This window comes from Ictidomys tridecemlineatus, chromosome 7 (assembly GCF_052094955.1).
Source record: "Ictidomys tridecemlineatus isolate mIctTri1 chromosome 7, mIctTri1.hap1, whole genome shotgun sequence".
NCBI classification, from domain to species: Eukaryota; Metazoa; Chordata; class Mammalia; order Rodentia; family Sciuridae; genus Ictidomys; species Ictidomys tridecemlineatus.
This window is the reverse complement of record NC_135483.1, coordinates 79,980,475-79,995,674: the sequence shown is the minus strand read 5'-3', so window position 1 is coordinate 79,995,674 and position 15,200 is coordinate 79,980,475. Positions and strand designations below refer to the sequence as shown.

General features: G+C 45.7%; 2 protein-coding genes across 8 annotated transcripts in view; one reads left to right on the top strand and one right to left on the bottom strand.

The window, feature by feature from the left end:
* The window catches only part of Spidr (scaffold protein involved in DNA repair), a 377,942-nt gene extending 367,263 nt beyond the window's left edge, over positions 1-10,679 (top strand). For all 7 annotated transcript variants that reach the window (XM_078017204.1, XM_040294081.2, XM_040294080.2 and 4 more), the window contains 4 exons: positions 3,108-3,201; positions 4,117-4,231; positions 4,582-4,635; positions 10,085-10,679. In XM_078017204.1, coding sequence (XP_077873330.1) covers positions 3,108-3,201; positions 4,117-4,231; positions 4,582-4,635; positions 10,085-10,249 — 428 coding nt within the window. In that variant the 3' untranslated portion in view covers positions 10,250-10,679. The remainder of the gene's footprint in view (positions 1-3,107; positions 3,202-4,116; positions 4,232-4,581; positions 4,636-10,084) is intronic.
* A 996-nt stretch (positions 10,680-11,675) lies between these two features.
* Cebpd (CCAAT enhancer binding protein delta) lies at positions 11,676-13,850 on the bottom strand. Its single transcript, XM_078017207.1, has one exon. It carries the CDS (start codon positions 12,886-12,888, stop codon positions 12,070-12,072), a length of 819 nt encoding a protein of 272 aa, XP_077873333.1. The 5' UTR covers positions 12,889-13,850; the 3' UTR covers positions 11,676-12,069.
* Between the last annotated feature and the right edge of the window lie 1,350 nt (positions 13,851-15,200).

Genomic DNA, 15,200 nt, shown 5'->3' with positions numbered 1-15,200 from the left:
TTCCACTTTATTTTCTGGGGTGAAGTAGTCTTGCAGCAACAATTTTTTTTTTCTCTCTCGCACCATTTATTCTTCTTTATTCATAGCTCACTAAGGGCGAGGGACTTTGCATACTGCTCCATGAATGGATGAAGCATGCCTCCGTGGGAAGGGATGGCAAAGGCCCATCCTCAAACCAGGTCTCGGCTTTTAGGTAGAAGTTTTATAAATTGTGATTCCCTCTACTTCTTTCTTTCAGGAAATTTCAGGGGGAAGGGTGTAGCAGAGAATGCAGAATAACTGAAGAAATGTGTACATTGACCTGGCGGTGTCAGCTTAGCCCAAAAGGACCCCAGATAGCTTGCAGTTGAGGCACTTTCCTTAACACTCTTAGAAAGACCTTTTTAAAAAAGAAGCTTTAATAACTAAGTGATATATACTTTTCCCAAACCTGATTATGAGGGATTTCTGTACAGAAGACAAGCAAAGTATGAAGCTTTTAATAGCAACCTGCAGGCAAGCCAATGAAGGTGGCATCACACCCCTCAGTGCTGGCAAAAATTGTTTATTTTTTTCTTCTGGTGCTCATTGAAGTGAATGTTCTCAACACTGTTTAATAACACTTCCCAAACATCCTTTAAATTCATTTAAGTTTGCCCGAAAGATTTCTAGTGGTTTGTAGACCCCATGAAAAACATTTCATCAACTCTTGCCTTATTCTCTAATTGGAAGGAAATTACTTAATCCCATATAAATGTAAATGCTGTTAACACCCATGCACATCCTACAGTAAAAAGGAACTTTGCTTAGTAGCAGCCTATTTTTAATAATTAGTTTAGCAGTTGTTTACCAAGCACTGCTATGAAATAGCTCCATGCTGGGCACACAGGCCCAATGGGAACCTGACCACAATGCATGACATGATCTGGTGTTTGGGGACAGGCCACACATTTCTCTCTTTTGGACTTCCTTCTGCATCTGACTATTATGAATGAGCTCACATTCCTTTCCGGCTGTATTAGAGGACTTTATTGACTTTACTTTTCATCCTTTCGACATGCTTTTGATTAGATTTGCAAGGACAATGTCATTAGCTAGGACAGCCTTTTAAAAATCAAGACCTATTATTCTCATTTTTAAGAAGTCATTCAAGTCTGCATTGCATAAATGTATTTTAATAAACCAAGCCTGCTATTTCCCATAACTCTGCTTTACCCTCTACAGATATATTTTCTGTAGAGGAAGCATTTTGCTTCAAGAATGGGAACAGAATGAAACATTTTGCTTCAAGAATGGGAACAGAAACTCATCTATCTATCTAGAAACTCAGGTCACTTCTTACTTTTTCTTTAAGCATCTAATTCATCACATTTCAAGGATGATCTGTAGTTTGCCAGTATAATCTTGATGTTATCAATCATGCTTCACATCCAAGGAAACATGACCATCTCAATCCCAGCTATGGTGTTGCCAACTCCACAGCTGTATTGCCTGCCCTCCCTCAATGCTAGCTCAGCCTCCAGCCCCGCTGGGGTATGCAGGGTTGTCAGAGGTATAAGTTTGACTGCCAGGGTCAGCCTGCCAATCCCCTCACTCCTTTCTGTAGAAGCTTCCCTGGTCCTTAAACCAGACCACAAGGCATCTCTGCTGCACTTTTCAGAGGACTTTTCCTTTTTTCTATTAGCATTTATTTCATGATAATTTTATTCCTTGTTTATTTATCTGCTTTCCCAACTAGACTGATTCCATTGAAGTAGATAATGTTCCTTGTATCTTTGTGCCTCAAGGCCCACATATATCTCATTCTAAATAGCATGATATGACTGTGTGTGTGGTGGTACACATCTGTACTACCTCCCATATCTGTGGGAGGCTGAGACAGGAAGATAACAAATTTGAGGCAAGCCTCAACAACTTATCAAGATTCTGTCTCAGAATTAAATAAAAAGGACAGGGGATATAACTTAGTGGTAGAGGGCCCATGGGTTTAATCCCTAGTACTGCAAAAAAAAAAAAAAAATCAAGGATAGGGTGTGGTTTAATGATACAGTCTTACTTAGCATTCATGGAGGTCCTAGGTTAGATCCCCAGCACCCAGAAAAAAAAATAGCGGTATCCTATACTTATTTGTTGGTTAAATAAATTAATCATAAATGCTGGAGTAGAAAAGAAATGCATGCATTCTTAATCACAATTACAATAAGGAAACCAGAGGAATCTTATTTGAGAATATATTAACAAACCAATAAGAATGATTTATCTTTTCTTATGAAAGAAGTGGAATTAAACATTATACCTGTTAAGGAGGCACATTCTTAAGATACTGGTTGTGCAGTATAGTGAAACTGGCATTCTGTGAATTGGGACAATGTAAATCAAAATGTCCTCATAGGAAGTACTTTCTGAAAGGCTTTTTCTATATCCCTACTACTCATACTCTGGGAAGCAATAATTCTACTTCCAGGAATCTGTTATGAATAAGGGCCTTCATACAGAAAAGGCTTCTATGCAGAGACACTCACTGTCGTACCATTAAAGTAATCCGGAAGAAGCCTGTGATCCCAGCAACTCAGGAGACTAAGACAAGGTGATTGCAAGTTAGAGGCCAGTCTCCACAATTAACAAGACTGTCTCAAAATAATTCTAAAAGGGGCTGGAGAATCTCAGTGATAGAGTACCCCCTGGGTTCAATCCCCAGTAATACAAAATTAATCGACTAATTAATTAATTTAGAGACCTAATATCTAACATGGGGAGGGTGGAATGGAATCTGTCACCTTACTGCATGTCAATAAGATAACAATCTTTCCAGCAGCTGTGTAGTAAGTTCAAAAACACAAGGCAACATCCATGGATGGTTTGACCTTAACGACTTAAATATGCATGCTTCTAGGGGGAAAAAAATCAAGGAAAAACAAAGGTGCTTGGTTAGGTGGTCTTGTTGTAGGCAAGTTTAAAATTTGCTTTAAATTGTTTTAATTTTATATGTGTAATAAGTGGAAATCATAAAAAGCTCAGACTTATATAAATTTACCAGTAAGAAAATAATCTGAGGGTTCACATGTCATCTGGGTGATCAGAGCAGAAATTACCTCTGAAGGTCTGGCTTTTCTCTCACGTGGGCCTAGGCACTGTGGTTGGTGTGGATGAGAACACCGCCTTCTCATGGCCTACATGTGACCGGTGTGGCAATGGGAGATTGGAACAGAGGCCAGAAGATGGGTAAGGCTGCCCTGAAATTCCCAGGCCCCAAAGAGCATAACCTAGCCCCAAAGCCCCACAGCCTTGCTGCCTTCAGCAGCTTCCCTAAGAGCTCCGAGGGGAACCTGCTCTGCTGAGCTGCAAGAAAAAGGCCACTATACCTGTGGGTTTTCCTAACTAGTATTTTCCTGTTGGTTTTGCAGATATTCCTGTCTTTTGAAAGAGCTGGCTTTTGTCCTTAGCTCCTTTATTATTAGTCAGAAGAAAAAGGAAAGACAGGATCAACATGAATAAGTGAGACCAATGTGAGGACTCTATAGAGTGTCCTGTGCAAGTGGTCCAGGCTTTTCCAGACACCAGACACCAATGAGCAGCACTGAACAGATATCCCTTCCCTGTCTATTTTTTCTGTACCTCCTCTTGGGTCATGGTGAGGGCTGGATGTCCATGCATTTTGTTTCTTTGGAGTCAATTCCCTGGCCTCCCAACTGGACTTTGTAGTGTGACAGGCAGAAAAGGCCTTTACTTGTTCCCTCTTTAGGAAGCAAAGAACAAATGTTGCCTTGATGCCTACTGGGTTTGGTGGCCTTTGTATACAAGTCATCTCCAGATCACATTGAAGAGGCCAGAGAACATGGATTCAAGTGGAAGCAGTAGGGGACCAAAGATAGTGGTACCTTCCCCTCTGCTCCATGTAAATGATAATTCTCTGCCTGTCCAAGGGTCCCCTCAGCAGTCTTCAGCCACTGTCACCAAAGCCTGCATTCATCCATCAGAATAGAATCAGACTCTGGCCAATCTCAGGATTTTGATAGCAAAACTCTCTTGTCTCCCTCAGCAAACATTCATTTTTAGAGAAATGTGTGTCTGTTGCTAGAACTCGTCTAATTGGGCCTCTTCACTTGTTTGTTTTTCCTGTGCATTTTCACACAACAGAGGCACCTTTTTCTGTGGAGATTGTTGTGAGTTGGTCACATCTCCTGTTTTCAAGAGGCACCTGCAAGTCTTCCTGGACTGCCCCTCAAGGCCCCAGTGCAGCGTGAAGGTTAAGGTAGGAGCTGGTACCTAGAGCGCATGCTCATTCTCCACATGTACCTGTGGAACTCGAGGGCAGGGGAAAATTGGAGCACTTGTGTGTTCTTTGTCCACCTTATGGTATTGATGTGTGTGACTCACAGCTGGGAGGGACCTATACCCAGAGCTCTCTCCAGCCCTCAGAGTACCTCTTCACAAATAGTCTCCATATTGTAACTTCAAAGTCATGTTTGACTTAAAGCTTCCACTGAAGCTTTGAAGAAAAGACAGGCAGTTTAGACTTAGCCTGTTAATTTTAAGAACAAGAGTTATTTTTGCATGCGTACTTAATAGTTTTAACCCAGCCCTGTTCCCCTGTCGTTGCAGCTGTTGCAGGGCAGTATTTCTTCACTGCTGAGGTTTGCTGCCTGTGAGGATGGGGTAAGTACAGGGAGTCCCAGCCCAGGTATGCCCAACATTCTTGAGCCTGAGTGAGCAATCGAGCAATCATCTGTAGAGAAAGAGCCCTCTGCCATTTATGTTCAGTTACAACAAATCCCACTGATTAGCCTACCTTGAGAATTAAAACCTGGATCAGACCAGCCACAGTGGTGCATGTTTGTAATTCCAGCTACTGGGGAGGCTGAGGGAGGAGGATCACAAGTTTGAGGCCAGTCTCAGCAACTTATTGAGACCCTGTCTCAAATTTTTTTAAAAAAATGAAAAGGGCTAGGGATATAACTTAGTTGTAAGGTACCTGGGTTTGATTCCCAGGGCTGCCAAAAAAAAAAAAAAAAACTGTGTCTGCTTTTACTACATATTGAAAAATGGATACATCCTTCTACTATCACTTACTAACAAATGCCCATGTAGGCTGATGAGATCCTTTCCTCTTTGGAAATGAAGTTATTTCCAGATCAACCTTGAAGCAAATACAGGAATCTGTCCCACTGGCTTTGATTATAATTACATGGTCTGCAGGTTGGTGTCCTGCTGCCATAGCTTCACAGTTGTAGAACAGAATTACCTAAGATGCTCTGTAGTTTTTCAATGATGGGTATTCCAGACTTTATGCAGCTGAAAATGTTACCATTATCCCTCAAAACTGATTTTCCTGCCTTGAGAATTACTGTGTTGAGGCTTAGTAGAGCAAAGTACTTCTCTAAGAGAAGTATCCCCAAAATATACAGTTTCTGTATCACAGAATTTGGGCCTTATAAATGGGAATTCTGTCCTTAAGATGCTACTTGTATTGTCAAACCTATGTAAAAGCACCACAAGTGGCTCTTGGAATTATCGAGCCTGGAGAAGGGCTCAGGAGCTGACTTGGGTCAGCCTCGCAGGAGGTAGGAACAGAGAAGGCTGATCATTCCCAGATCAACTTTGGCCCATTGAACAGGGGTCTTTTCCTCATGGAATCTGTGGACAAATTCTGATTCAAGCCAGAAAATGCACAGACTTGACTTGTGGAAACCCCTTTCCTCAGCCGGCCACCCTCTCCAGCCCTGCCAGTTCCTCTCCTAGCCCAGCATTCAGGACATGCCGTGCAGAGCACTTTCAGTTTTCACCCTCTTTCAGCTAATCCAGGGCTATCCGCTTAAATTGCAATATGGATAAATCTGTGAATAATATCTTAAGATCACTGGTCTGAGTTTAACCTCTAAGCCCTGCTTTCATAGGGCTTTCATCTCCTATGGAGTTCTAAGAGTCTCTGTTCCCCCTGAGATAAAGCCCACTGGCTCCTGAGCAACTCCATGTTCTAGCTTAGAACCTCATCTGAGCTGTTGCTCCTGTGGCCCACAAAGGGGTTGATGCTCAGACCAGGCTGTAAGAAGGTACATATGCAAGTGTTTCCTGATTGTGTAAAAGTCAGTAATCATCATGGGCCAAGAACTGAACTCACTGCCTTTCTCACATGTGTGCTCTCCAATCTCCCCATCATCCCAATAAAGCAGAACCCACCTTTTTCTGTCAGGGAGTATAGATCTTACCCAAATACATCCCACAAAGGCACAATCATTGTAATCCCTGCAGAAGTGACAAACTGGCAGTGTTAGTAGCCAGCTCAGATAGGAGACCTGTAACAGGAACTTATGAAAGTTTCAGTGTTTAGCAGGTGACAAGACAAGGCAGTGGTGCCTGAGGGCGGATTCCTTATCTCCTGTCTTTTGGGGGAGGGAAGAAGAAAGAAGAGTCCATGCTGGGTCACAGGGTTCTGCCCAAGGCTGACAGGTCAGAGGTTTCCACAGTGGGGGACTGGGGAATGAGCAGATGCTAAAGATGACGGATAAGGCGTTTCAGAGAATGAATATCCATGGAGAAAGATGGGGAAAGCACTGAAAATGCTCCCACATAAACCCACAACTGGTAACAGCTGGGTGTGGCAGAGTTCACCCACTGATCCATGCTGCCCAGTAGCTGATGTCTTGCTTTGTGGCTCCGCAGCCTCCAACCCCTGACTGGGTGCAGCAGGCTGGTCACCCACTGGGCACCTGAGGGCTCCTCAGGAAGGCAGCTTGGTGCTTCCTCCAGGAAGCCTCCAGCAATGGGCAGCACTTCATGTTGCCTGGTAAACCCTACCCCTCTTCAGGGACTCCAAGGCCAAGAAGCCCTGGCAGTTTCTCCCTCCTTCACTTGGCTTTCCTACTGGCTGAGGCACCTTGTCCCTCCCATACATTTAACTTCTCAACTAGAATGTTCCCATAGATAAAATTCTATTTAAAAAGAGCTCAAGAGGACAGGTGTGCCTTCATGCACATGTGAGCGTATATGTGCAAGTACTTGTGTACATGTTTGCTTGAGTGCTGTGGGTGTGTGTATGCATATGTATGTAAAGGGGCACAGGGTGGTCACTGCACTGGGTATTTGTGGATGCTGACTTCAGAGCCCACACCATCAGAGCAAGGGAACTTTCCAAGCCTGGAGGTACACATTTTAGGAGGCTCTTCACCTGGAAAGTAGCTAATTGAAGAAGTTATCAAAAGGCCTGTGCAAGGACATGAGCTGCAAATTACCCAGTCTGGATTTTGTCCGTTTCCTGGTAAGAATGCACATCCACCAAAAATCTAAAGCGTCAAATTAGGGCTTTCCATAAGAACCATAATTCCATTCCCTGGAGCATATGTACTGTTTCTAGTAAGGTTACATGAGTGGTAAATTTTATACCTTCACTTTAATGTAGTCAAGCTCCAGATGTGAAAACAATAGAATTGGTTGTCACTGTACATATCATTTCTCAATGATAACATTATATTTATGTGGAATTCAGGAGTTCATTCCCTTAAGTTTCAGAAAAGGAAAAATTAAGGGAACACATATATTGTGCCATTTAAAAATAGGTATACAGCCTGGTGCAGTGGCACACGCCTCTACCCCCAGTGGCTCGAGAGGCTGAGGCAGGAGGATCGTTGAGTTCAGAGCCAGCCTCAGCAATGATGAGGCGCTAAGTAACTCATGTTATGAGGCCCAGTGGTTGAGTGTCCCTAGATTCAATCCCCCCCAAAAAATACACACACACACACACACACACAATTTGTACATATGCAGATACACATTCATATGAATAGTGCATGTGAGTTGGCCATTACAGTTGTTTTAACCTCACCATGTTCACTTTCCCCAAATATAAAAAAATTTATAATTTAACCTCCATTTATGGGTGATATAAGACAAACCTAACACTTTAAATAGAAAGGATTTTTTATTGACTTTTTTAAAGTCAAAATTATGTGTATTTGCTCCAAAGGAGTATAGGAATGCCTAGGCTGTCTCCTTCCTGCTTACACCAACAAGCAAGGCTAAAATTTTTAAGAGACTCCAGAGAAGTACCTAACTGTCCTGCCACCCTCCTCCCAGTACTGTTTGGTGACCATCTTTCTTTATTGCTTGGTACCCTTCCTCCAGACCAGAAGCTCATAGTAAACTACAATGAGTGAGTGAATGAGTGAGCCATGAACTTATTGTCCATGCTACAGTTGAGCCTATAGGAAAGCCAGAACCTCCATTATTAATTTCTTCTCTTTCTGCCTTGACCAGCAACTTATACTCTCCAATCACTCCAGTGACCACCAATTGAGACATTATTCTAACTTATTTTGCTAAAGAAGCCAAAACTTCTTACAAAGCACATTAAGACTGGGCACAGTGGCACATGCCTGTGAACTCAGCTACTCAGGAAGCTGAGGAAGGAGGATACCAAGTTTAAAGGCAGCCCTGGCAACTTAGTAAAACCCTGTCACAAAATAAAAAGGGCTGGGGATGTAGCTCAGTAGTAGAGTACACCTTGGTTCAAACCCCAGTACTTCCAAAAAGGAAAAAAAAGGGGGGGGGATGGCGCTGGGATTGTGACTCAGTGGTGGAGCACGTGCCTAACATATGTGAAGCACTGGGTTTGATTCTCAGCAAATGAATAAGATAAAGGTCCATCGACAACTAAAATGTGTGTGTGGGGTGTAGGTGTGGGTGTGTACATATACATATATATGTGTATATAATTTTTTTAAAAAAGAAAGAAAGCAAAAGAACAGAACACATATAAGTAGTAGGCTAGGTATTTTTCATCAAGCTTGTGTTATAGGTGGGAAAATAATAGAATCATAATGAGTTGGCATCAGTGGTGTTCATATCCCAGAATGATCCTGATACTTATTGCTACAAAATAAATCATCTCAATGCTTAGTGGCTTCAACATTTATTCTGCATGGATACTTGTGGCTCAGACAAGACAGTTTCTGCCCCACTAGTATCTCCTGATGTCTCAAGCAGGGCTAGGGTTGCTGAAACCTCCTTCAGTCCCCAGCCAGGGTTCTGACCACTCTCTCTCATAGCATGTGTCTGGCCCTAATAAAGATAGGCAGAGGCTGGGTACTTTTCCTAACTGCCATTGGGATGTTACTAGCAGAGGATCTGCCTGTGCTTCAGCTGGACAGGCAGGCTAGGCTGTGCCTCTTCACTGTAAGGAGAAGCCAGTCACTGAAACCAGCCCAGCCTCAGAATGAGGGTAGTAAGACCACCCACTTGATGGGAGGGCACAAGTAGCCACAGATGTAGTCTGCTTTGGCTACATTGTCTGCCCTCTCCAGACTTGATTTCCTGGGTTGTTACAGCTTAATGAAGGAAACAGAAAGTTGTAGAAATTTATCAGGTGCCTTGCACAGAGGAGAGGAGTGCCCACAATATTCCTGTGAAAGTGTCTCCCAGAAGTCCAAAGATCTCATTTATCCCAAGACTTTTAAGCTTTTATTTTCTGCCCTACTCTCTAACCATAAATGATCTACAGTTTGATCTATGGAGACCAAGCCAGGGTTGGGAACCCTGGTTACCCTGTGCAGAATTCTTATCAAAAGGAAATTTGCCTGAGATTGAGCATGTGAAAAAAAAGCTTAGTCTCATTATTGCAACACAGAAGGAGGTGTTTAGCATAGTGTAATTTAAGAAGAAATAGGATCCTGTTGAGGAGGGAAGCTTGGGGCATAGTTCCAGGAAATCCTTTGACCGGAAGTGTTGCTAGATTGGGGAAGTGTCCCAAAGGAAGTGGAGACAGCTCTGAGCCCCAGCCTGCCTGTCCAGCTGAAGCACAGGCAGATCCTTTGCAAGTCTTGTCCCTCATTCCTTCCCTTGGCCAGCTTATCGCAGCATACACAAAGAAACATGAGATGTATTACATGTTCCTTGTATAAAAACAGAATTAAGTTATCAGAATAAAATAGTTCCTTCATTTGCCATAATAAAGGGGGCTTTTACAGCAGCACCCCCCACCCAACTCTTCTCACCATTTGAGGACAGAAGGTCCTGGGACTGGGGAAAGGGCCTGTTCTGTTCTGTGTTGCTGGGAACAAAACGTGCAGGGCTGGCTCTATTTGCTCTAACCAGCATGCCTTTATCACTGCAGACTTATGAAGTAAAGAGTGTCCTCGGAAAGGAGGTGGGGCTGTTAAGTTGTTTTGTCCAGTCCATAACCACCCACCCAACTAACTTCATTGGATTGGAGGAAATTGAGCTTCTGAGTACAGGAGGAAACTCTGCTGAAGGCCAGCAGTTGCCACTGGATTTGTGAACTTTGCAATGTGGCTGCAAGGGTGGGGGTGGGGACTGAGTTTTGTAGTTATTTGTTAACTATGGACAGAGTGAATTATTTTATGATCTTAAAATGAAACTTACACGATTTTTCTGGGACAAATGTAAGATGGTTTTGTAAACTATAAATCTAAAAGATCTTTTCTATGGCTTTTTTATTATTTTCCACAAATTTAGGAATGTGTCTAGAGCTTTAATAAACCTGAGACCTTCATTTTGTATATATGTTAGGCAATAATATTGGACATAAATATTTTGTACAATTATAGCTTAATAGTATTCAAAATTTTATGATTTGTCATCTTTTCCTTGTATGTTTTCATTTCCCCAAAGAAAAATACCTTGTGAAGCTTAAAACTTTGTCCCACATTGTGATATTACTGTTCTGATACAATAAATGTCCAATCTAAGCATTTTGCAGTTCAGTATTTTTTGGGAAAAAGTCCTGGGAAACTATGTCAGAGATTAAATGTTATCCATGAACTATAAATAAGTTATATATATTGATAAAGTTGTATACTGAGTAGAGATATGGGAAGCTCACTCCACCACATGACCTGTTGGATCAAGCTGGGTAACTGCACTGTGACAGGAGCAAAGATCACGCAGATTTAGAGCAGTCGCTTATCATTATTCACTTTGTTAGCACAGATTTAATACACATAAAGCCATGAATTATCTTTGGATGCTAAAGATTTTGTTTTCTTCCTCAACATGACGACAAACCATGGTTAATTAATTACATAATATACACCTAACTGCCCAGTTCTTAGACAAGAAAAGGTGCCAAATAACCAGTTTTCTTAGGAAAAAAAGCAGATGGCTTCGTTTGGATTAAGCCTTGAAACATTACAATTGCTAACAAAATAGCCAGTTTAAAATAGCTTGAGGACTGCCTTTGTATCTACTGCAAGACTATTTCGTCCTTATGCACACTTTGAAAATCTACACTCCTCTGTGGTCCTGAAGACTCAGGAAAGTGAAAGCAAAGTCCCAGGAAAGCTGAAGAGGAACCAAACAAATTTCCGGATCACTTAAGGCCTCCTCTATCCCTCACCCGCAATCTAGAGTTAGTGATGTTATCAGCGGGGGGCCCCCAAATCAACCAGCCCCAACCCAGGTCTAGATGCTCTGGGGAGAGCATCTTCCAGTGGAAAGCTGCTAGCCTTAGGCGCGCTTAGTCATGCCAGACGTATTTTAGGCGAGCTAAAGAAAACGTGTGGAAGGAGTCTCTGGCATGTTCGAAAAGCAAGCTGACCCTCTTGTCTAAGAAGCTCCATCCCCCAAGAGAAAAACACACCTGGTCCCAAGGCCCCCAGGTGCTCACCTCAGGCTAGGTCTGGCACGCCCCGTTTAGGGTCCTGGCGCGGGTGTGCTGTAGTCATTGCGAATATATGAAGCAGGGGCGATTTTAAATGCTTCTTTATTCTTACAAATGTTGTAAAAATTAATATAAAAAGTGATCATGCTCAGTCTTTTCCTCTTATCTACAATACAAAGGTTTGGTTTGAAAGGGTTTTTGTTTTTTTACAAATGTACCTTAGCTGCTTCAATAAGAGTAAGATGTAGAAAAAGCTACCATTATAAAAATAATTTAAGGGAAAATAAACACGTCTAGCTTCTCTCGCAGTTCAGTGACTGTAAGTCCAGGCTGTAGCTTCCTTTCACTCACATGTCCCAAAGAAACTACAGCAGGCGCCGGGCGACTCTCGCGGCGCCTGGCTGGGGCGCGCTCCACTCCGGGCCCGTCGATTCTGAGGTATCGGTCGTTGGTGAGTCTCTCCCGGCCCTGGCCGCGCGTTACCGGCAGTCGGCGGCCCCGGCGGACGACAGGAAGGACGGGCTGGGCAGCTGTTTGAAGAACTGCCGGAGGCCGGCCAGGTCCCGCGTGAGCTGCTCCACGCGCTGGTGCAGTTTCTCGTTCTCCGCCGACAACTCCACCAGCTTCTGCTGCATCTCCTGGTTGCGTCGCTTGGCCTTGTCGCGACTCTTGCGCACCGCGATGTTGTTGCGCTCGCGTCGCTGTCGGTACTCCGGGCTGCCGCGGTCGGGGCCCCTCTTGCCGGAGCCTTTTTCTCGGGCAGGACCGGGCGCCGGGCTCGGACCCGGGCTGCTTCGCGGCGGCTCCGGAGACGTGGGCGGTGTGGGTTGCGCGGAGGTCGCCAGGCTCACCACCGTCTGCGCGCACGCGGCCACCTGCGCGGGCAGCAGCGAGCCGGGCGCGTCACTGTCGCCCCAGTCAGGTTCCCGCTTGAGCGGGCGCGGGACAGCGGGGCCCGGGCCAGGCGGCCGCGCGGGGCCGCCGGGCAGTAGCTCCAGGCCGCCCGCGCCGCCCGCGCCGCCCGCCTTATGGTTGCTGTTGAAGAGGTCCGCGAAGAGCTCGTCGTGGCACAGCTCCAAGGTGGGCACGGCGGCCATGGAATCGATGTAGGCGCTGAAGTCGATGGCGCTCTCGTCGTCGTACATGGCAGGGGCGGCGGCGCCCGGCTCCCCCAGGGCCCCTGGCTCGGCCCCGCGTCCCGGCTTGCCCGCGCGGCCTGGCTCGTAGAAGGGCGCGGGCTCCGCGGGCCAGGGCGCGCCGCGCGCTGGGCCGTCCAGGCTGAAGAGCGCGGCGCTCATGGCGGCGTCGGGCCAGACTTGGCGTCTAAGTGCTGCTGTCACCTCGCTGGGCCGACCCCGCCGCCTTTTCTAGCCGGGGCTGACGCGCACGCCCCGCCCCGGCTACGGCACAACGAGGGCGCCCGGGGGCCGCGGGGGCGGTGGGCGGGGGCCCTGGAGGAGCCTCCGCCCCCGGCCCCCGGCCCCGGCGCCGTCCCCCAGCCGTCCGCCAGCGTGCCCCTCTCCCGGCTACTCCAACCACCCGGTCGCGCTCCCGGGACCCTCTCGCCGGCACGTGGGGGATGGGATGCGCGTTTCTGCCCCCGTCCCCGCCCCCGGCCCATCCCGAGTCGCGCTGCTGGGAATCGCCCTCCTACTGCCCGCTCTCCAGGGCCTTCCCTCCTTCCTGTTTGTGGGGTTTGGAGCCTCCTAGTTCCTCGCCACTGGGAGTAAAATTAAAACCAGGACTTGGCCCCGATTGTTTTCATCCTGGGTCGCCTCTGGTCGCCAGAGAGGAGAGAACCGGGCGGTAGGGCTTCGTGCGGCCAAGGGTCTCCAAGGGCCTCCGGCGTCGGATTGGCGCAAGAGACCCTCACCCAGGCGCCCCCGCAGAGGGCCCAGATGTGGAGACCCACGCTGGGGAAATGAGGCGCAGGAACTCATTTTTAGCCACAGTCCGGTGGCGCGCAGCAAGCGCGCAGAGGGAGGCTGCTTCTCATCTCACCCACGTTTCAGGGAATTTGGGGCCCGCTCTAGCCGCCTTACTCGGAGATCCTGGGGCCCAGCAGGCCCTAGGGACAGAGGCTCAGCCATGCAACCGATGCTTCCTGGGGACAGCAGGACCTCCTCGATACCATTCATGATAGCAGAGCCGATAGGAGAGTGCGGTCACAACGCCACGTCTGGACCACCAACCATCCTAAATTCAGTCCTTCCTTGGAGCAGAGGGCCTGCCGCCCTTCCCAAGCCCCCAAAGCACTAGCGCTCCCTGGGGGCTTCTTGAGAGCTCCCTGGGCGCTGTCGGGTTTTTGCAAGTCTACTGAAACAGTGCCACCTTGTGGTGCTCTCTTGCTTTAGCCCTCTTTCCAGTTCCAGACTCATTTCCCTATTAAATTCAAGAGGTGCTCTTGAATCTATAGTCCGGGTCCCATTTGGGAGAAAGATAAGTTCTACGCCAGTAGTTGTAATGGGGTATTAAGTTGTTATTGCTTCTTATATTGTAAAATGAATGCGTGAAAAGTTGAAGTAAAATCCGGGCGAGGTGGCATGCATTTGAAGTCCCAGCTATTCTGTAAGCTGAGGCAAAAAGATCACTTGAGCCCAGAATCCCAGACCAAATCTGGCAGCATAGTTAGACACACACACACACCATCTCAAAAAAAAAACAGGATGGGGTTTGTTCCTGAGGCAAATATTTCTGGTCAAATCCATTTTTAAATCATTGTTCTGATGGAGATCTACCCTCCATTTTGCATCCTTTGCTTGAGTTTTTCAACAGGTGTTGTGTCAGAACACCAGCTGCTAATTCCTAAAAATGCATTATGGGATATTTAGTGGTTTTTCTGAAAAGGGGAAAATATTGCATTAGAATTACCGAGGGTTAAAAAAAAAAGAATTACTGAGGGTACATGATGTTTATGTTACGATTAATTAACTATTGGGGTTAAGGATGCATATAATGTAGGCTCATGCACTCTGAGAAAAAAGTCTGGAACAAATTTCTTGGCTCTTTATTTAGGAAACAATAGAAGCATCATTGGGGCTGGGGATGTGGCTCAAGCCGTAGCGCGCTCGCCTGGCATGCGTGCAACCCGGGTTTGATCCTCAGCACCACATACCAACAAAGATGTTCTGTCCGCCGAGAACTAAAAAATAAATATTAAAAATTCTCTCTCTCCTCTCTCTCTCTCTCTCTCTCTCTCTCTCTCTCTCTCTCTCTCTCTCTCTCTCTCTCTCTCTCTCTCTTTAAAAAAAATAGAAGCATCATTAAGGTTCTGTCTGTAACCTATTAAGGAACACATAATAAATGTTTATACAGAATAACCATATTCTCATAAAAAATGGGTAAACATTTTCATTGATATGATCTACTAATTCTGATATCAGAGACTCCGTATATTGATATTATGTTTATTAGACTCAGTTGAGTTTACAAGATAATGACATATATTGAAATCCCCTGGAAGAGGTCACATATCCCTGGGTGGTTAGGGCTGTACTTGGAAAGGGTACAGGCTTGTTCACCAGTACTTCATGATCCCTTTTGGGTTTAAGGATTTTCTTCTTTTTTGTGACAGTTGTTTGCAATCCATTTGAGACTCTCTCCACTTCCT

What these genes read in the sequence shown, in the direction of transcription:
- Cebpd (XM_078017207.1), bottom strand. Translation starts at nt 12,888, where the DNA reads ATGAGCGCCGCGCTCTTCAGCCTGGACGGCCCAGCGCGCGGCGCGCCC.